General features: G+C 43.8%; 1 protein-coding gene across 1 annotated transcript in view; it reads right to left on the reverse strand.

The window, feature by feature from the left end:
• Positions 1 to 2,221: 2,221 nt before the first annotated feature.
• Positions 2,222 to 21,368, reverse strand: part of dap (death-associated protein) — a 91,223-nt gene continuing 72,076 nt past the window's right edge. Inside the window, exons 3-4 of the mRNA XM_070880574.1 lie at positions 14,604 to 14,649; positions 2,222 to 2,558 (exon numbers count right to left, since the gene is read on the reverse strand). Coding sequence (XP_070736675.1) covers positions 2,439 to 2,558; positions 14,604 to 14,649 — 166 coding nt within the window. The 3' untranslated portion in view covers positions 2,222 to 2,438. The remainder of the gene's footprint in view (positions 2,559 to 14,603; positions 14,650 to 21,368) is intronic.

Raw genomic sequence — 21,368 nt, forward strand, 5'->3', positions numbered from 1 at the left:
TCCCTTAGTGTCAGCCATGGCTCAGTTGGTAGCACCCTCACTTCTGAATCAGAAAAAAAAGGAATTGCATTTCTTTCACAAGACTCATTCCAAGGTCTTGAGCACAAAAATCTAGGCTGACACTCCAGTGCAGTCTTTCAGAGGAGATATTTAAATTGAAGCCTCATCTGCTTTCTCAGGTGGACGTAAAAGATCCTATGGCACTATTTTGAAGAAGAGCAGGGGAGTTATTCCCGGTGTCCTGGCCAATATTTATCCCTCAACAAGCATAATAAAAAGCACTAAAACAGATTATCTGATCATTATCACATTGCACACAGCAAGATCCCACAATCAGCAAATTGGCTGATGCGTTTCCTACATTACAACAGTGACTACACTTCAAAAAGTACTTAATTGACTGTAAAATGCCTTGATAAATCCGGTAGTCGTAAAAGGCACTATATAAATGCAATTCTTTCTTTTCTTTCTCATTATTCAGAGGAACTGTTAGACAGTGCATTGTCTGACACTCCCAGTGCAGTACTGAAGGAGTGTGGTGCCATTGGGGGTGCCGTCTTACAGATGAGACATTAAATTGAGGTCTTGTCTGCTTTCTCAGATGGACGTAAAAGAAGAGCAGGGAAGTTCTCCCAAGTGCCCTGGCGAATTTTTATCCCTGAAAAAACATTATTAAAAGGCAGAAAATGCTGGAAATACTCAGCAGGTCAGGCAGCATCTGTGGAGATAGAAACAGAGTTAACGTTTCAGGTCGGTGACCTTTCATCAGAACTGAAAAATGTTGGACAGTAATTTGCAGTCAGCAGCGAAGCAAAAGCGTTTGCCACTGGCCCTAAAGTAAGCTTCCTACAAAGATCTTGCGATCTCTGTGGCAAGAAATTCGGGTTTGCCAAATGCAGTTGATATCAGCATAGTTCAACGGGAATCCCATAGCGTGAACTGCTATGACATCAATAAGCTGTCTAAGCAGCCAATCACAATGCAGAATTCTCACAGACTGAGAACAAGGAAGTGAAGGAGCTCCTTAAGTTTCTTAAATTTTAATTTTTACTAAAATGGATAAATTTGACACACTACAAAATTAAAATTAGTTTTTCCAAAATTAGTTTTCCAAAATTAAAATGAGTTTTTCCAGTTTGTTTAGCAGTCAATACGCTGTTAAAACCCCAGTTACACCTAATCCAAAAGGGTCTAACTTTTAATGGGGTATTACTGCAGAAGAGCCAACGTTTTCATCTGATTTTACAGATTACATTGATTGCCGGCTGTATATGCACAGCGCAGCCAATGTCAGAGGACTGAATGACTGACCGAAACTTCAGCATTTCTGCATTAGGGTGCACATATGCTGTTCGTTCGCTGTTATTACCCACCGCAAATTTCAGGCCCATACAGATGCAATAGGTTTTAAGCAATTACAGAGGTATTAAAGGGGGGAGGGGAGTAAAGAACAAAAGGGAAGGTCTATGATAGGGTGGAAGGCAGGAGAGATTGAATGACAAAAGGGATGATGGTACAAGGGAGTGGTAATTTCTTTACCTGTCCCATTACCACCCGCTTTTGCCTTGCACCATCATCCCTTTTGTCATTCAATCTCGCCTGCCTTCCACCCTATCACAGACCTTCCTCTTTCTTTCCTCCCATCTCCATTTTCTCTGCCTCAGTACTTGCTTAAAAGCTGTTACATCTGTAACATTTTCTACAATTGGCTGCGATGTTTCCTAAATTACAACAGTGACTTCGAAAAAAGTACTTCATTGACTGCAAAACGCTTTGGGACATTGAGGTCATGACAGGTGCTATATAAATGCATGTTCTTTCTTTCAAGGCAGAGTGATGTCCAATTTCACCTCCCACTTCCCTGCGTTATCTGTACAGTTGCTCCTATTTCACAGCACACATACTTACTTTTAGTTACCTTATCGGTTACTTCTGGCACGCTGATGCCCTCAGTTACATCTTCTGCAGGGATTCAAAATGTATACTGAGTCACACTGTGAAACAGCACGAAATATACTGACCGTAACCAACACATGTGCACGCAACGCACACGCGGAACACATGCATGCACACAAAACACAAGCGTACACGACAGACGCACACATACACACGATACGCACACATGCACGAGTGATCAACGTATTGTCACACACATCTCTATCATTCCAGAAGCACAACTTTTATCTATTATTTCTGAAATAATATCAAAAACAAAACAGTATCCTGGGTACCAATTTAATTAAAAAATGGCTATTATCTTTTCAAATGTGTTTCGACAAGGTTTACAAAATTTAAAACCGTAGCTCTGTTTCTAAAAACAAAAGAAAAATTTGCTTCAAATATCTGAGACATTAGGAGTCCAGCTAATGGATTGACATTTCCCACAGATTTCTGATCTACACCAATATCTGTACATTCATTCCGAGGGCTCGGGTCCTTCACTTGCGAGGCTGGTGGATGGAATGATTGATCTGATGTGCAACAGGCAGTTTCTCCACTGATGGGTAAGGCTTCTGGTGGGCAACTTGGGCAGCAGCTGGAGGAAAGTCTTTATCTCCCTGTGACAGGAATAATCAAAGCACAATTGGTCTGTATCTAACAACATAAGCAACAACAACAACAACTTGTAATTATATAGAGCCTTTAAAGTAGTGAAACATCCCAAGGTGCTTCACAGGAGTATTATGCGCTAAAAATTTGACACTGAGCCGCATAAGTAGAAATTAGCGCAGGGAAGCTTGGTCAAATAGGTATGTTTTAAGGAGCGTCTTGAAGGAGGAAAGAGAGGTAGAGAACTGAGAGGTTTAGGCAGGGAGTTCCAGAGCTTGGGGCCGAGGCAACAGAAAGCACAGCCACCAATGGTTGAGCAATTATAATCAGGGATGCTCAGGAGGGCAGAATTAGAGGAGCGCAGACATCTCGGGTTGTGGGGCTGGAGGAGATTACAGAGGTAGGGAGGGGCGAGGCCATGGAGGGATTTGAAAATAAAGATGAGAATTTTGAAATCGATGCGTTACTTAACTGGAAGCAATATAGGTCAGTTCCTGTTTCGTCATTCAATTAGATCATGGCTGATCTGTATCTTAACTCCATCTACTCGCCTTGGTTCCATAACCCTTAATACCCTAGGCTAGGAAAAATCTTATCAATTAGATTTAAAATTATTAATTGACTTAGCCTCACCAGGTTTTTGCTTGTGTGAAGAAGTGCTTTCTAACATCACTCCTGAATGTTTTAGCTCTAATTTTAATGTTGTCCCCCTTTAATAGACTCTCCCACCAGAGGGAATAGTTTTTCTCTATCTACCCCATCAAAGATGGCACCTCCGACAGTACAGCACTTCATCAGTACATCAGGAGTGTCAGCCTAGATTATATGCCGAACTCTCTGGAGTGGGGACTGAACCCATGACCTTCTGACTCAGAGGCAAGAGTGCTACCAACGTAACCTCAGTTAACGTGCTCCTCAGAAGAAGAAAAGGGCTAAAGGGTGCTGGTGTGGGTAACCACACAAGCCACAGTTCAGTGGAAGTATTATGTGCACATTACAACAATGACTACGCTTCAAAAAAAGTACTTCATTGGCTATAAAGTGTCCCAAGGTCATGAAAGGCACTATATAAATGCAAGTTCTTTCTTTTTTCTGACTACTTCACCATCCCCTTCCCATTACATAACAATTAAGTCACAATTTTTACTTAACTAAATAAATTCATTATGAATACAATATACAGTGTGTAAATTCCCAAAAAATAGTGACACAGCAACTGTGCAATTTGGACACTCAAAGGCTGGAAAAGAGGTACAGAAATTGATTTCCAAAAGTTAACAGGGTTAGAATTTCCAAGAGGGGTTTCCCGTTTTACCTTGTTTCTTCCGGGTTTTCCCCAAGCTTCCCGTCGGAAGAATCCCCACAGGGTTGTTGTTTTTTTTGAGTGGGAGTTAAATTACGAAATCCAGACAGTATTATATAACGTCAATGGGGCTTTTGTGGTGAGCTTTATTGCTCTCATATTTTATAGAAAGCATCTAGTGGTGAAAATCCAGTACTGCAGTGTAAAAATGGATAGAACCTTGGAAAGTGCCTGCAACTCCTGAATATTTTTAACACAGACTAGTTAGGATTGTCATCTTCCCTTGTCTTGTCTTTCCCACCAGTATTGCTGAACTTTTCAAATGGAAGCCACCTAGAAGTTTTAACGGGCAATACAGCAGGAGCTTGTTCTTTAGCCCACCAAGCCAAACTTCCCCCAAGATTCCCCCTCGCCCCAGCACTGAATTCTTATCTTTCTCAAGTTTCTCTCCTATCTTCCCTCATGCCATTACCAAGTTCATCTTGTCCATGAGACCTACCTCCTGCTCCCTCGATCCTATTCCTACCAAACTGCTGACCATCGATGTTCCCTGTCATTTTTTTCGGCCCTGCGTAGGCCTTTCATAATCCCGCTCACGCGTGGTTTTAATGTTGAAAAGCCGGCTGCACAGGTTCCTTGGAGCATCACGCAGCTCACAGGGAACATAGCTGCCCACTCGACTTCCCATCCTGGCCCCCATGTTAGCTGATATTGTTAACAGTTCCCTCTCTTCAGCAACTGTCCCCCTCCCCTTCAAATCTGCCGTCATCATCCCCCTAAAAAAAAAAACACCCTTGACCCCTCTGACCTTGCAAACTACTGCCTCATCTCCAACCTCCCTTTCCTCTTCAAAGTTCTTGAACGTATTGTAGCCTGCAAAACCACGCCCATCTTTCCTGCAACTCCTTGTTTGAACCCCTCCAATCATCACTGAAATGGCCTTAATCAAAGTCACAAATTACATCTTGCATGATTGTGACTGTGATAAACTATCCCTCTTCATCCTTCTTGACATGTCTGCAGCCTTTGACATGGTTGACACACCATCCTCCTCCTTCATCCAGATGGTTGGGACTGCACTCGCCTGATTCCATTCTTATCTATCCAGTCGCAGCCAGAGAATAACCTGCAATGGCTTCTCTTTCCACTTCCACACCATTAATTCTGGAGTTCCCCAAGGATCTATCCTTGGCCCCTTTTATTTCTCATTTACATTTTGCCCCACGGCAACATAATCTGAAAACACAACATCAGGTTCCACATATACACTGATGACACCCAGCTCTACCTCACCATCATCTCTCTAGATCCCTCCACTGCCTCTGATTAGTCATGCTACTTGCCCGACAACCAGTGTTGGATCAACAGAAATTTCCACCAAATAAATATTGGGGAGACCGAAAACATTGTCTTTGTTCCCTGTCACAAACTCTGTTCGCTAACCACTGACTCCATTCCTCTCCCTGGCAACTGTGAGGCTGAACCAGACCGTTTGCAACCTTTATGGTCAGCCGTGGTTCAGTGGGTAGCACTCTCACCTCAGTCAGTAGGTTGTGAGTTCAAGTCCCACTTCAGAGACTTGAGCACAAAAATCTAGGCTGACACTCCAGTGCAGTACTGAGGAAGTGCTGCAGTGTCGGCGGTGCCGTCTTTCGTCTGAGATATTAAACTGAGGCCCCACCTGTTCGCTAAGGTGGACGTAAAAGATCCACCTATTTCAAGGAGGAGGAGTTATCCACGGTGTCCTGGTCAATATTTATCCCTCAATCAAAATCACAAAAACAGATTATCTGGTCATTATCACATTACTGTTTGTGGGAGCTTGCTGTGCTCAAATTGGCTGCCGCATTTTCTATATTACAACAATGAATATACTTCAAAAAGTACTTCATTGGCTGTAAAGCGCTTTGGGACATCCTGAGGTTATGAAAGACGTTATATAAATACAAGTATTTATTTTTTGGCGTCCTATTTGAACGAGATAAGCTTTCAACTACATATCCGCTCCATCGCCAAGACTGCCTACTTCCACTTCTATAATGTCACGCGTCTCCCCCCCCTGCCTCAGCTCACCTGCTGCTGAAACTCTCATCCATGCCTTTGCTACTTCTAGATTGGACAATTCCAATGCTCTCCTGGCCGGCCTCCCACCTTGCACCCTCTGTAACTTGAATTCATCCAAAAATCTGCTGCCTGTATCCTAACTTGCACCTTTCTCTTTTTAATTAGATTTTAAACTAGATAAGTCTAACTAGAGGGATGGCAGGGCAGCTCAGTCCCGTGGAGTGCATATCCTGTGACATGTGGGAAATGCTGGACGCTTCGCGTGGCCGAGACAACCATGTGTGCAGGTGTTGCCTCCAGCTTCAAATACTCAAAAGCTCTGCGTTTGAGCTTGAGCGAGGCTGAAAGCTACGTGGATAGCACGTTTCAGGAGGTGGTCACCCCGCAGCTTAAAAGCGTGCAGGCAGAGGGGAAGTGAGTGACCACCAGATGAAAGAAGAATGCTAGACAGGTAAGTGCAAGAGCCCCCCCCTCCGCATCCATCTCGCTTTCAAACCAATATTCACTTCTGAGTATCGGTGAGGGTGATGGTGCCTCTGGGGAGTGCAGCCAGAGCCAATTCCAAGGCATCATGGGTGGCTCAGCTGCACAGGAGGGAGGGACGAAGAATAAAAGAGCTCTAGCGATAGGGGATTCTATAGTTAGGGGAACAGACAGGCGTTTCTGCGGCCGTAGACGTGACTCCAGAATGGTATGGTGCCTCATCCGGTGCCAGGGTCAAGGATGTCACAAAGCGGATGCAGGGCATTCTGGGGGGAGGGGGTAAACAGCTAGAGGTCGTGGTCCATATCGGGACCAACGACATAGGTAAAAAGAGGGATGAGGTCCTACAGGCAGAATTCAGGGAGCTTGGAAGAAAATTAAAAGGGTAGGACTTCAAAAGGTAGTAATCTCCGGGTTACTACCGGTGCTATGTGCTAACGAGTACAAGAACAGAAGGATAGACAGGATGAACACGTGGTTGGAGAGTTGGCGTAGGAGGGAGGGCTTTAAGTTCTTGAGGCATTGGGACCACTTCTGGGGGAGATAGGACCTGTACAAACCGGACGGGATGCACCTCAACAGCGCCGGGAGAAATATCCTCGCGGGGAATTTTGCTAGTGCTGTTGGGGAGAGTTTAAACTAGCTCGGCAGGGGGATGGGAACCGGAGAACAAATTCAATAGGGAAGGAAGTAAAGCAGAAATTGGATAGTAAGAATTTAGAAAGCAAATCTGTAAGACAGACGAAACAAGAGTTAGTAAATAGTAATCAAGGAGGTCTTCCTGTGCTAAATAGTATATACTTTAATGCAGGGATTATAGTGAATAAGGTGTTGAACTAAGAGCACAGGTAGACACTTGAGATTATGACATTATAGCCATTACAGAGACATGGCTGAAAGAGGGGCAAGTTTGGCAGCTCAATATTCCTGGTTACAGGATTTTTAGACAAGATAGACGGGGAGTTAAAAAAGGGGGAGGGTCGCGGTGTTGATTAAAGAAACTATTCCAGCTGTGAGGAGGGATGATATGTTAGGGGGATCATCAAATGAGGCCAGATGGATCGAATTGAAAAATAAAAAAGGGCGATCACACTGCTGGGCATGTATTATAGACCCCCAAACAGTGAGAGGGAGATGGAAGAGCAAATATGTAGGCAAATTCCTGAGAAGTGCAAAAACTATAGGGCAGTAACAGTAGGGGATTTCAACTATCCTAACATTAACTGGGACAAAATTAGTGTGAAGGATATAGAGGATGCAGAATTCCTAAAATGCATTCAAGAGAACTTTTTTAGCCAGTATTTAGCAAGCCCAACACTGGAGGGAGCGGTTCTGGATTTAGTTTTAGGGAATGAAGCTGGGCAGGTGGAAGGGTTTAGGTGCTAGTCATCATAATTCAGTCAAATTTAAGGTAGTTATGGAAAAAGACAAGAATAGACTAGGAATAAAAGGATAGGCCTGGAATAAAAGTCCCAAATTGGAGAAAAGCTAATTTTGCTAAGTTAAGGAATGATTTGGCCACAGTGGACTGGAAACACAGTGGGTAAATCAATGTCGGAACAGACCCGAAGGCTCAGGCCAAACATGTGCCCTTAAAGAAAAAGGGTGGGAATAATAATTCTAGAGCCCTCTGGATGTCCAGGGACTTTCACGGGAGGATAAAGAAAAAAAGGGAAGCTTATGTCATATACCAACAGCTCAATATTATAGAATCTTTGGAGGTATATAGAAAGCTAAGAGGCAAAATTAAAGAGAGTATCAGGAATGCTAAGAGAGAGCATGAAAAATTCTTGGCTAGTAAAATTAAGGAAAACCCAAAGACGTACTATAAATTTATTAAGAGTAAGAGGGTAACTAAAGAAAGGGTATGGCTTATTAGAGACCATGAGGGTAATCTTTGTGTGGAGGCGGAAGATGTTGTTAGGTTCTTAATGAATACTTTGCATCTGTTTTCACAAAGTAAAGGAGCAATGCAGATACTGCTATCGAGGAGGAGTGTGATATTCTGGATGAAATAAACATAGCAAGAGAGAAAGTATTAAGGGATTCAGCAGCTTTGAAAGTAGCTAAGTCCCCAGGCCCAGATGAAATGCATCTTAGGCTGTTGAGCGAAGTAAAAGAGGAAATAGCAGAGGCCTTGACCATCATTTTCCAGTCCTCTTTGGAATTGGGCATGGTGCCGGAGGATTGGAGGACAGCTAATGTAGTACCCTTGTTTAAGAAGGGAGAAAGGGATAGGCCGAGTAATTACAGGCCTGTCAGTCTAACCTCAGTGGTGGGAAAGACAGGATAAATCTACATTTGGAAAGGCAAGGATTAATTAGGAACAGTCAGCACGGATTTGTTAAGGTAAGATCGTGTTTGACTAACCTGATTGAATTTTTTGAGGAGGTAACCAAGTGGGTCGATGAGGGTAGTGTGTACGATGTAATGTATATGGACTTTAGCAAAGCTTTTGATAAAGTCCCACATGGTAGACTGGTCACGAAGATTAAAGCCCATGGGATCAAGGGAAAGTGGCAAGTTGAATCCAAAATTGGATTAGAGATAGGAAGCAAAGGATAATGGTTGATGGATGTTTGTGTGACTGGAAGGATATTTCCAGTGGGGTTCTGTCGGCTCAGTACTGGGTCCCTTGCTTTTTGTGGTATATATCAATGATTTAGATTTGAATATAGGGAGTATGATTAAGAAGTTTGCAGACAACACTAAAATTGGCTGTGTGGTTGATAATGAAGAGGAAAGTCATGGGCTGCAGGAGGTTATCAATCTACTGGCCAGGTAGGCAGAGCAGTAGCAAATGGAATTTAATTCAGAGAAGTATGAGGTGATGCACTTTGGGAGGACTAATAAGGAAAGAGTATCCACATTAAGCGGTAGATCATTTAATAGTGTAAATGAACAAAGGGACCTTGGAGTGCTTGTCCACAGATCCCTGAAAGTAGCAGGCCAGGTGGATAAGGTGGTTAAGAAGACATAAGGAATGCTTGCCTTTATTGGCCAAGGCATAGAATATGAGCAGGGAGGTTATGCTTAAATTGTCTAATACTTTGGTTAGGCCACAGCTGGAGTACTGCGTGCAGTTCCAGTCACCGTATTGTAGGATGGACGTGATTGCACTTGAGAGGATGCAGAGGAGATTTACAAGGATGCTGCCTGGAATGGAGAATCTTAGTTGAGGACAGATTGGATAGTCTGGGTTTGTTCTCATTGGAACAGAGGAGGTTGAAAGGAGACCTCATTGAGGAGTACAAAATATTAAGGGGCCTGGATATAATGGATAGCAAGGGCCTATTTCCATTGGTGGAGAGGGGTCTATTACAGAAGAACATAATAAATAGGAACAGGAATAGGGCATATGGCCCCTCGAGCCTGCTCCGCCATTCAATAAGATCATGGCTGACCTGATCATGGACTCAGCTCCACCTCCCCATAACCCCTTATCATTTAAGAAACTGTCTATTTCTGTCTTAAATTTATTCAATTTCCCGGCTTCAACAGCTCTCTGAGGCGACGAATTCCACAGATTTACAACCCTCAGAGAAGAAATTTCTCCTCATCTCAGTTTTAAATGGGTGGCCTCTTATTCTAAGATCATGCCCTCTAGTTCTAGTCTCCCCCATCAGCAGAAACATCCTCTCTGCATCCACCTTGTCAAGCCCCCTCATATCTTATAGGTTTATAAGATCACCTCTCATTCTTCTGAATTCCAATGAGTAGAGGCCCAACCTACTCAACCTTTCCTCATAAGTCAACCTCCTCATCTCCGGAATCAACCTAGTGAACCTTCTCTGAACTGCCTCCAAAGCAAGTATATCCTTTCGTAAATATGGAAACCAAAATTGGGGCGTAGTTTTAATGTGGTTGGTGGAAGGTTTAGAGAGGATTTGAGGAGAGGCTTCTTTATGCAGAGGGTTGTGGGGATCTGGAACTCACTACCTGGAAGTGTGGTGGATGGAGAAACCCTCACCACATTTAAGAGTGTGGTTGGATGGGCAAAAGTGCCGTAATCTGCAGGGTTGCAGATCTAGAGCTGGTAATTGGGATTAGACTGGATAACCTCTTGTTGGCCGGTGCGGCTATGATGGCAGGGAATCGAATATGGCCAGGATGATCTCCTGGACTAGTTTCGATCGCCTGGATGGTTCATAGAGGAATTTTTCCAGATTTTTTCCCCCCCAAATTGGCCTGGGTTTTTAATCTGGTTTTTGCCTCTCTCAGGAGATCACATGGCTCCGGTTGGGGTGGAGTGTAGAATGTTTCAGTGTAAGCTGTGTCGCAGTTGTGTGGGGCGGACTGGTTGGGCTGTGTGCTCTATACCTTTCCGCCATTGTTCATAGGTTTATATATAACCTTCAGGGCTGCTGACCGAGGACCATGCGGCTCTTGTCGGCCGGCATAAACAAGATGGGCTGAAACGGCTTCCTTCTTCACTGTAAATTTCTATGTTTCTAAATCTTGTTCACTCATCATCCCTGTACTCTCTGGCCTACACCGGCTCCCAGTCTGGCAATGCCTCGAATTTTAAAATTCTCATTCTGGTTTTCCCTCCTTGTCCTTGGCCTTGACCCTTCTTATCTCTGTAATCTCCTCCAGCCGTATGACCCTCCAAGATCTTTGCACTCCTCCAATTCTGGCCTCTTGCACATTGCCAATTTTAATTGCTCCACCATTGGCAGCCGTACCTTCAGCTGCCGAGAATTCACTCTCTAAGCCTCTCCTTTTCACTACCTCTCCCTTCTCTTCTACGATGCTCCTTAAAACCTTCCTCTTTGGCCAGGCTTTTGATTACCTGTCCTAATATCGCCTTATGTGCCTTGGTATCAAATTTTGTTTGATAACGCTCCCGTCCCATGGGCGACTTTAATCTACATATAGATTGGGCTAACCAATCTCGTAGCAATACAGTGGAGGAGGATTTCCTGGAGTGTATTAGGGATGGTTTTCTAGACCAATATGTCGAGGAGCCAACTAGAGGGCTGGCCATCCTGGACTGGGTGATGAGTAATGAGAAAGGACTAATTAGCAATCTTGTTGTGTGAGGCCCCTTGGGGAAGAGTGACCATAATATGCTAGAATTCTTCATTAAGATGGAGAGTGACACAGTTAATTCAGAGACTAGGGTCATGAACTTAAGGAAAGGTAACTTCGATGGTATGAGACGTGAATTGACTAGAATAGACTGGCAAATGATACTTCAAGGGTTGATGGTGGATAGGCAATGGATGAACTTCAACAATTGTACATCCCTGTCTGGAGTAAAAGTAAAACGGGGAAGGTGGCTCAACCGTGGCTAACAAGGGAAATTAAGGATAGTGTTCAATCCAAGGAAGAGGCATAAAAATTGACCAGAAAAAAGCAGCAAACCTGAGGACTGAGAAATTTAGAACTCAGCAGAGGAGGCCAAAGGGTTTAATTAGGAGGGAGAAAAGAGAATATGAGAGGAAACCGGGAACATAAAAACTGACTGCAAAAGCTTTTATAGATATGTGAAGAGAAAAAGATTAGTGAAGACAAACGTAGGTCCCTTGCAGTCAGATTCAGGTGAATTTATAATGGGGAACAAAGAAATGGCAGACCAATTAAACCAATACTTTGGTTCTGTCTTCACGAAGGAAGACACAAATAACCTTCCAGAAATACTTGGGGACCGATGGTCTAGTGAGAAGGAGGAACTAAAGGAAATCCTTATTAGTCAGGAAAATGTGTTAGGGAAATTGATGGGATTGAAGGCCGATAAATCCCCGGGGCCTGATAGTCTGCATCCTAGAGTACTAAAGGAAGTAGCCCTAGAAATAGTGGATGCATTGGTGATCATTTTCCAACAGTCTACCGACTCTGGATCAGTTCCTATGGACTGGAGGGTAGCTAATGTAACACCACTTTTTAAAAAAGGAGGGAGAGAGAAAACGGGTAATTATAGACCGGTTAGCCCGACATCAGTAGTGGGGAAAATGTTGGAATCAATTATTCAAGATGAAATAGCAGCAAATTTGGAAAGCAGTGACAGGATCGGTCCAAGTCAGCATGGATTTATGAAGTGGGAAATCATGCTTAATAAATCTTCTGGAATTTTTTGAGAATATAACTAGTAGAGTGGACAAGGGAGAACCAGTGGATGTGGTGTATTTGGACTTTCACAAGGCTTTTGACAAGTCCCACACAAGAGATTGGTGTGCAAAATTAAAGCACATGGTATTGGGGGTAATGTACTGACGTGGATAGAGAACTGGTTGGCAGACAGGAAGCAGAGAGTCGGGATAAACGGGTCCTTTTCAGAATGGCAGGCAGTGACTAGTTGGGTGCCGTAGGGCTCAGTGCTGGGACCCCAGATATTTACAATATACATCAATGATTTAGATGAAGGAATTGAGTGTAATATCTCCAAGTTTTCAGATGACACTAAGCTGGATGGCGGTGTGAGCTGCGAGGAGGACGCTAAGAGGCTGCAGGGTGAATTGGACAGGTTAGGTGAGTGGGCAAATGCATGGCAGATGCAGTATAATGTGGATAAATGTGAGGTTATCGACTTTGGGGGCAAAAACACGAAGGCAGAATATTATCTGAATGGCGGCAGATTAGGAAAAGGGGAGTTGCAACGAGACCTGGGTGTCATGGTACATCAGTTATTGAAAGTTGGCATGCAGGTACAGCAGGCGGTGAAGAGGGCAAATGGTATGTTGGCCTTCATAGCTAGGGGATTTGAGTATAGGAGCAGGGAGGTCTTACTGCTCCTTGGTGAGGCCTCACCTGGAATAGTGTGTTCAGTTTTGGTCTCCTGAGTTCTTGCTATTGAGGGAGTGCAGCGAAGGTTCACCAGACTGATTCCCGGCATGGCAGGACTGACATATGAGGAGAGACTGGATCGACTGGGCCTGTATTCACTGGAGTTTAGAAGGATGAGAGGGGATATCATAGAAACATCTAAAATTCTGATGGGACTGGACAGGTTAGATGCAGGAAGAATGTTCCCGATGTTGGGGGAAGTCCAGAACCAGGGCACATAGTCTAAGGATAAGGGGTAAGGCATTTAGGACTGAGATGAGGAGAAACTTCTTCACTCAGAGTTGTTAACCTGAGAAATTCCCTACCGCAGAGAGTTGTTGATGCCGATTCATTGATTGTATTCAAGAGGGAGTTAGATATGGTTCTTATGGCTGAAGGGATCAAGGGGTATGGAGAGGAAGCAGGAAAGGGGTACTGAGGTGAATGATTAGCCATGATCTTATTGAATGGTGGTGTAGGCTCGAAGGGCCGAATGGCCCACTCCTGCACCTATTTTCTATGTTTCTATGTGAAGCGCCTTGGGACACTTTACTACATTAAAAGGTATTATATAAATGCAAGTTGTTGTTAAAAGTCAAGCTTCCAAAGGAAGAATTGAATTGTGTGCATCGTTAGTCATCAGCTAACAATAGCGGCAGAAACAGTGCTGGCACTTACACAGTGGTAGCTAGTGGCAACAGCTGGGAGATCTCGAGACAACACGAGGGCAAGTGCGCACTGTGACCAGGTACAGACTTAGAAGAGGTCACAGGTTTAGAAGAGAATTTTCTGTCTGTTAGAGACTTCAAAATATCAAAAACAATGGCAGAATAAATGTATTTAAACTGAAGCAGAATAAGACAAACAAAAATAAATACAATACACAAATACAAGATCTTCACTAATAAATCTAATATGGAATTCAGGAGAAGCTGCTTTACCTAGAGAGTAGTTATAATGTGGAGCGTGCTACCACAAGGAATAGCCGAATAGCATTGATGTCCTTATGGGGAAGTTTGATAAGTACATGAGGGAGAAGGGAATAGAAGATTATGCAGATAGGGTTAGATGAAGAGGCTCATGTGGAGCATATACACCGGCACAGGCCAGTTGGGCTGAATGGCCTGTTTCTGTGCTGTAACTTCGATGTAATATGTAAAGTACAAGTAATGAAGGTGAAAGCTGCAAATACTGGAACTTTTCAAAAAAACAAAAGTGCTGATCTACTGTTTATTTCCAGTCAGCAGATGAAAGAGAAAATGGAAGCTTAACGCCTCAGGAGTGCACGGGGGAAATCGAACAAAGAGTTTACACCCAAAACATTAACCAGTCTTTTTTGCTTTCCGTGCGCTGACAGACAGGCTGTGCATTTCCAGCAACCTCTTATTCTCTTCTTGCAGAAACGGAGTAAAATTGAGAGAAGTAGATGGTTTCTTACCCTTGCTATAGCACCAGAGATAACGATCGGTACAGTCGGTTTAGGACTGAAAAAGAAAAAGCAAAATAAAAATTTACATATGACTGTGCCAATCGGAACTGTTATAATTTGACATCTAATAGAGGATAATGAAAGAAAACGCACTCACATTGTGATTCAACACAGCCCAATACTACTGAAAATCCACAAGTACAGCAATATTTACAGAAAAGCATGAGGCTTAAAACAATAATCAACATTAGTGACAGCAGTGACAATATTCTAATGGTTTGTAATTCTGCCCTCCTGAGCATTCCTGATTATAATCGCTCAACCATTGGTGGCCGTGTCTTCTGCTGCCTAGGCCCCAAGCTCTGCAACCCTCTGCCTAAACCTCTCCACCTCTCTTTCCTCCTTCAAGACGCTCCTTAAAACATACCTCTTTGACCAAGCTTTTGGTCACCGATGGTAATTTCTACTTATGCGGCTCGATGTAAATTTTTTATCTCATAAAACTCCTGTGAAGGACCTCGGGACGTTTCAGTATGTTAAAGGTGCTATCTAAATACAAGTTGTTGTCGTTGTTTACTTGTCATATTGCTCATCAATCAGCACTTAGTGTGATTTGTTACCAGACTTCCTTCCGTTTTCTTTTTTTCCCCAATCTTCCTTTTGCAAGTTTGAGCCTTTCTATATATTTAGTATCCTTCCCCCGCAACGCCCCCCCTCCCCACCGCACCATTTAACAGCTCCCAGGATGGGAGAGTGGGATCTGGGAGGGGGGGTGGTCGGCCAATTGCGGGAGTCCAATCATGTGTAGGTTAGCTTGTTGGGCCTGGGGGATATACTCTTGCTCCTCCTGGCCCACAAACAGTGCAACAAAGGATCTTCCCTCATGGATCCAGCCCTTCTCTACTCCTTTTACCTGCTGGTATTCCCAAGGCCTCGGAATCCTGGCCTCCATCAGTTAAAAATAAAAATGCAGTTACAATAGAGGCATGCAGCCTCCTTAAAATATTTTAGTTACCGACCTGCCTTCTGAGAGTGAGTTGATCATTTCCACCCCCCCCACCCCCGATCTGCCTCAGAAAGTGGGTGGTTTTGACCCGGATCAGGAATTTTAAAAATATTTTAACCTTTCCACCCTCCCATCCAGCCTTGAGGGTAAAATTCTGCCCATAATCTTTAATAAAACCTCAAGCGTTTGACTGCGAATTGAATTCATTCTTGCCGTCCAGGCACAGCAGGACTGCAGCCTTTGTTTATATTATTACAAAACTTAGATTCTTAACAGCAAGATGCCACAGACCACAATCAACTAATGGGCAATTAATTTTGATGGTGATCGTGGTGGAGGGATAATTGGCCAGGACAACAGAAGAACTCCCTGTTTCCATGATTAGCACCAAGAGATCTACCACATCTATCTCAACCACCAGAATTGGTTTAACCTCAGTTTAACATCTCATCTGCAGGACAGCACCACCAGCAATCCCTTGATGCCGTGTTGGGAGTGATCGTCTAGATTGCACCCTCAAGACCACAAGGCAAATATGCATTCCCAGTAAAGTCCCAAAAGAGCCGAGAAAAATTAAAGCAGGACTCTGCAGATAATGGTGGACCATTTTTTTAAATCTGGGCTTCCTCCTTGATCAGCAGAAATGGTAAAAGGATATACACAAACTTTCTACTGCACCAACTCGGACCAGAGCTATTGGGCTTTTAGGATCACATCTCCTTCTTGCTTTCGGGGCATTCATCTAGAATCATCTCCACTCATTGCTTGCAGATAGCCTATCTTCAGGCAGAGTATGAGCCTAAGATGGGTCTTCATGCCCGCAAAATGCTGGATGTTCTGGTATCTTCTCTACGACATCACAAACACACACATACAAGATGGCTTCAACTCAGGAACTTGTCAGGTGATCTGTCACCTGATGCTTTTATTGTATTTCCAGCAATGGCTGTATTACCAAAGTAATCCACTAGGTGGAGCAGTAGTCGACTAGGTGGAGCTATACTGCAGATGTGCTTTTGTATTTTCTGAACCCATGATTATTTCCAAGTCACATTGCTGCTTTACAGTAGTGTGTGTTCCTCTACATGTTGATATATTGTTTCACTAGAAAATACTTACCACAGGCTTGGACCCTCAGAAAGAGATCTCAATTGATCTACAGTCTGCTTGACAGCCTAATGCCAGTGCTGCAAATGCTTTGGCTGTGAATGATATCACCGAATTTCTTGGAAGTATGCAGCTGAATCAGTGTAAGATGCCGACTCACTGCTCTCAAAGAATATTGCTGGCACTAACATGTAGATGGCCTATTAAGGTTTACTAGCTCTAATGGAATTTGCATTGTTGTCTCACTTAGAACATTGAAGAATCATAGAAGTTTACAGCACGGAAGGAGGCCATCTCAGCCCATCGTGTCCATGCTGGCCAACAGGAGACTATCCAGCCTAATCTCACTTTCCAGCTCTAGGTTCGTAACTGCGCAGATAGCAGTTAACGGGTATGATGTAATTGGCATCACAGAGACATGGCTCCAGGGTGACCAAGGCTGGGAACTCAACATCCAAGGGTATTCAGCATTTAGGAAGGATAGACAGAAAGGGAAAGGAGGTGGGGTGGCGTTGCTGGTTTAATGCAATAGTAAGGAGGAACATTAGCCTGGATGATGTGGAATTGGTATGGGTGGAGCTGCGGAATTCCAAAGGGCAGAAAACTCTAGTGGGAGTAGTGTACAGACCACCAAACAGTAGTAGAGGTTGGGGACAGCATCAAACAAGAAATCAGGAATGTGTGCAATAAAAGTACAGCAGTTATCATGGGCGACTTTAATCTACATATTGATTGGACTAACCAAACTGGTAGCAATGCAGTGGAGGAGGATTTCCTGGAGTGCATTAGGGATGGTTTTCTAGACCAATGTGTCGAGGAACCAACTAGAGAGCTGGCCATCCTAGACTGGATGCTGTGTAATGAGAAGGGACTAATTAGCAATCTAGTTGTGCGAGGCCCCTTGGGGAAGAGTGACCATAACATTGTAGAATTCTTTATTAAGATGGAGAGTGACACAGTTAATTCGGAAACTCGGGTCCTGAACTTAAGGAAAGGTAACTTCGAAGGCATGAGGCATGAATTGGCTAGAATAGACTGGCAAAGAATACTTAAAGGGTTGACGGTGGATAAGCAATGGCAAACATGTAAAGATCACATGGATGAAATTCAGCAATTGTACATCCCTGTCTGGAGTAAAAATAAAACAGGGAAGGTGGCTCAACCATGGCTAACAAGGGAAATTAAGGATAGTGTTAAAGCCAAGGAAGAGGCATATAATTTGGCTAGAAAAAGCAACAAACCTGAGGACTGGGAGAAATTTAGAATTCAACAGAGGAAGACTAAGGGTTTAATTAAGAGGGGGAAAATAGAGTACGAAAGGAAGCTTGAAGGGAACATAAAAACTGACTGCAAAAGCTTCTATAAATATGTGAAGAGAAAAAGATTAGTGAAGACAAACATAGATCCCTTGCAGTCGGATTCAGGTGAATTTATAATGGGGAACAAAGAAATGGCAGACCAATTGAACAAATACTTCGGTTCTGTCTTCACGAAGGAAGACACAAATAACCTTCCGAATGTACTAGGGGACAGTAGGTCTAGTGAGAAAGAGGAACTGAAGGATATCCTTATCAGGTGGGAAATTGATGGGATTGAAGGCCGATAAATCCCCATGGCCTGATATTCTGTATCCAAGAGTACGTAAGGGAGTGGCCCTAGAAATAGTGGATGCATTGGTGATCATTTTCCAACAGTCTATTGACTCTGGATCAATTTCTATGGACTGGAGGGTAGCTAATGTAACACCACTTTTTAAAAAAAGAGCCAGAGAGAAAACAGGTAATTATAGACAGGTTAGCCTGACATCAGTAGTGGGGAAAATGTTGGAATCAATCATTAAGGAAGGATGAAATAGCAGCACATTTGGAAAGCAGTGACAGGATTGGACCAAGTCAGCATGGATTTATGAACGGGAAATCAAGCTTGACAAATCTTCTGGAATTTTTTGAGGATGTAACTAGCAGAGTGGACAAGGGAGAACCAGTGGATGTGGTGTCGTTGGACTTTCAAAAGGCTTTTGACAAGGTCCCGCACAAGACATTGGTGTGCAAAATTAAAGCGCATGGTATTGGGGGTAATGTACTGACATGGATAGAGAACTGGTTGGCAGACAGGAAGCAGAGAGTCAGGATAAGCTGGTCCTTTTCAGAATGGCAGGCAGTGACTAGTGGCATGCCGCAGGGCTCAGTGCTGGGACCTCAGCTCTTTACAATATTCGTTAACGATTTAGATGAAGGAATTGAGTGCAATATCTCCAAGTTTGCGGATGACACTAAACTAGGTGGCGGTGTGAGCTGTGAGGAGGACGCTAAGAGGCTGCAGGGTGAGTTGGACAGGTGAGGTGAGTGGGCAAATGCATGGCAGATGCAGTATAATGTGGATAAATGTGAGGTTATCCATTTTGGGGGCAAAAACACGAAGGCAGAATATTATCTGGATGGTGGCAGATTAGGAAAAGGGGAGGTGCAACGAGACCTGGGTGTCATGGTTCATCAGTCACTGAAAGTGGCCATGCAGGTACAGCAGGCGGTGAAGTAGGCAAATGGTATGTTGGCCTTCATAGCTAGGGGATGAGTGTATAGAGCAGGGAGGTCTTACTGCAATTGTACAGGGCCTTAGTGAGGCCTCACCTGCAATATTGTGTTAAGTTTTGGTCTCCTAATCTGAGGAAGGACGTTCTTGCTATTGAGAGAGTGCAGCGAAGGTTCACCAGACTGATTCCAGGGATGGCTGGGCTGTCATATGAGGAGAGACTGGATCAACTGGGCCTTTATTCACTGGAGTTGTGAAGGATGAGAGGGGATCTCATAGAAACGTATAAGATTCTGACGGGACTGGACAGGTTAGATGCGGGAAGAATGTTCCCGATGTTGGAGAAGTCCAGAACCAGGGGACATAGTCTTAGGATAAGGGGTAGGCCATTTAGGACTGAGATGAGGAGAAACTTCTTCACTCAGAGAGTTGTTAACCTATGGAATTTCTTGCCGCAGAGAGTTGTTGATGCCAGTTCATTGGATATATACAAGAGGGAGTTAGATATGGGGGTCAAGGGGTATGGAGAGAAAGCAGGAAAGGGGTACGGAGAGAAAGCAGGAAAGGGGTACTGAGGGAATGATCAGCCATGATCTTATTGAATGGTGGTGCAGGCTCAAAGGGCCGAATGGCCTACTCCTGCACCTATTTTCTATGTTTCTATGTAACCCTGCGGGATACGGCACTTCAGGTGCACATCCAAGTAATTTTTAAATGTGGTGAGAGTTTCTGCCACTACCACCCTTTCAGGCAGTGAGTTCCAGACCCCCACAACCCTCTGCATGAAGAAATTTCCCCTCAAATCCTTCGACCAATTACTTTAAATTTATACCCCTCTGCTATGGAAAATCGGCCCTTTCTATCCACTATATCCAGGCCCCTCATAATTTTATACAACTCAATGAGGTCTCCCCTCAGCTTCCTCTGTTCCAATGAAAACAAATCCAGCCTATCTAATCTGCCCTCATAGTTTAGATTCTCCACTCCTGGCAACATCCTCGTAAATCTCCTCTGTACCCTCTCCAGTGCAATCACGTCCTTCCTGCAATGCGGTGACCAAAACTGCACGTAGTACTCCAGCTGTGGCCGAACCAGTGTTTTATACAGTTCAAGCATAACCTCTTGTATTCTATGCCTCGGCTAATAAAGGCAAGCATTCCGTATGCCTTCTTAACCATCTTATCCACCTGGCCTGCTACTTTCAGCGATCTGTGGACATGCACTCCAAGGTCTCTTTGTTCCTCTACACTTCTCAGTATCCTACCATTTAATGTGTATTCCCTTTCCTTGTTAGCCCTCCCAAAATGCATTACCTCACGCTTCTCAGGATTAAATTCCATTTGCCACTGTTCTGCCCACCTAATCAGTTGATTAATATCTTCCTGCAGTCCACAGCTTTCATTATCAACCACACAGCCGATTTTAGTATCATCTGCAAACTTCTTAATCATACCCCCTGTATTCAAGTCTGGATCATTGATGTAAATCATAAAAAGCAAGGGACCTAGTACTGAGCCCTGCGGAACCCCACTGGAAACACCCTTCCAATTGCAAAAACACCCATCAACCATTACCCTTTGCTTCTTGCCTCGGAGCCAATTTTGGATCCAACTTGCCACTTTGCCCTAGATCCCTTGGGCTTTTACTTTTGTGACCAGTCTGCCATGTGGGACCTTATCAAAAGCTTTGCTAAAATCCATATACGCTACATCATAGTCTTTGCCTTCATCGACCCTCCTGGTTACCTCCTCGAAAAATTCAATCAAGTTAGTCAGACATGACTTTCCCTTAACAAATCCGTGCTGACTGTCCTTGATTAATCCATGTCTTTTTAAGTGAAGATTTATCTTGTCCTTCAGGATTTTTTCCAATAATTTTCCCACCACTGAGGTCAGTCTATCCCTTTCGCCCTTCTTAAACAAAGGTACCACATTAGCAGTCCTCCAGTCCTCTGGCACCACACCTGAAGCCAGAGAGGATTGGAAAATGATGGTCAAAGCCTCTGCAATTTCTGCTCTTGCTTCACTTAACAGCCTGGGATACATTTCATCCGGGCTTGGGTGTTTATCCACTTTCAAAGCAGCTATACCCCTTAATACCTCCTCTCTCACTATGTTTATTTCATCTAA

The sequence above is a fragment of the Pristiophorus japonicus genome, chromosome 5 (assembly GCF_044704955.1).
Source record: "Pristiophorus japonicus isolate sPriJap1 chromosome 5, sPriJap1.hap1, whole genome shotgun sequence".
In the NCBI taxonomy this organism is placed as follows: Eukaryota; Metazoa; Chordata; class Chondrichthyes; family Pristiophoridae; genus Pristiophorus; species Pristiophorus japonicus.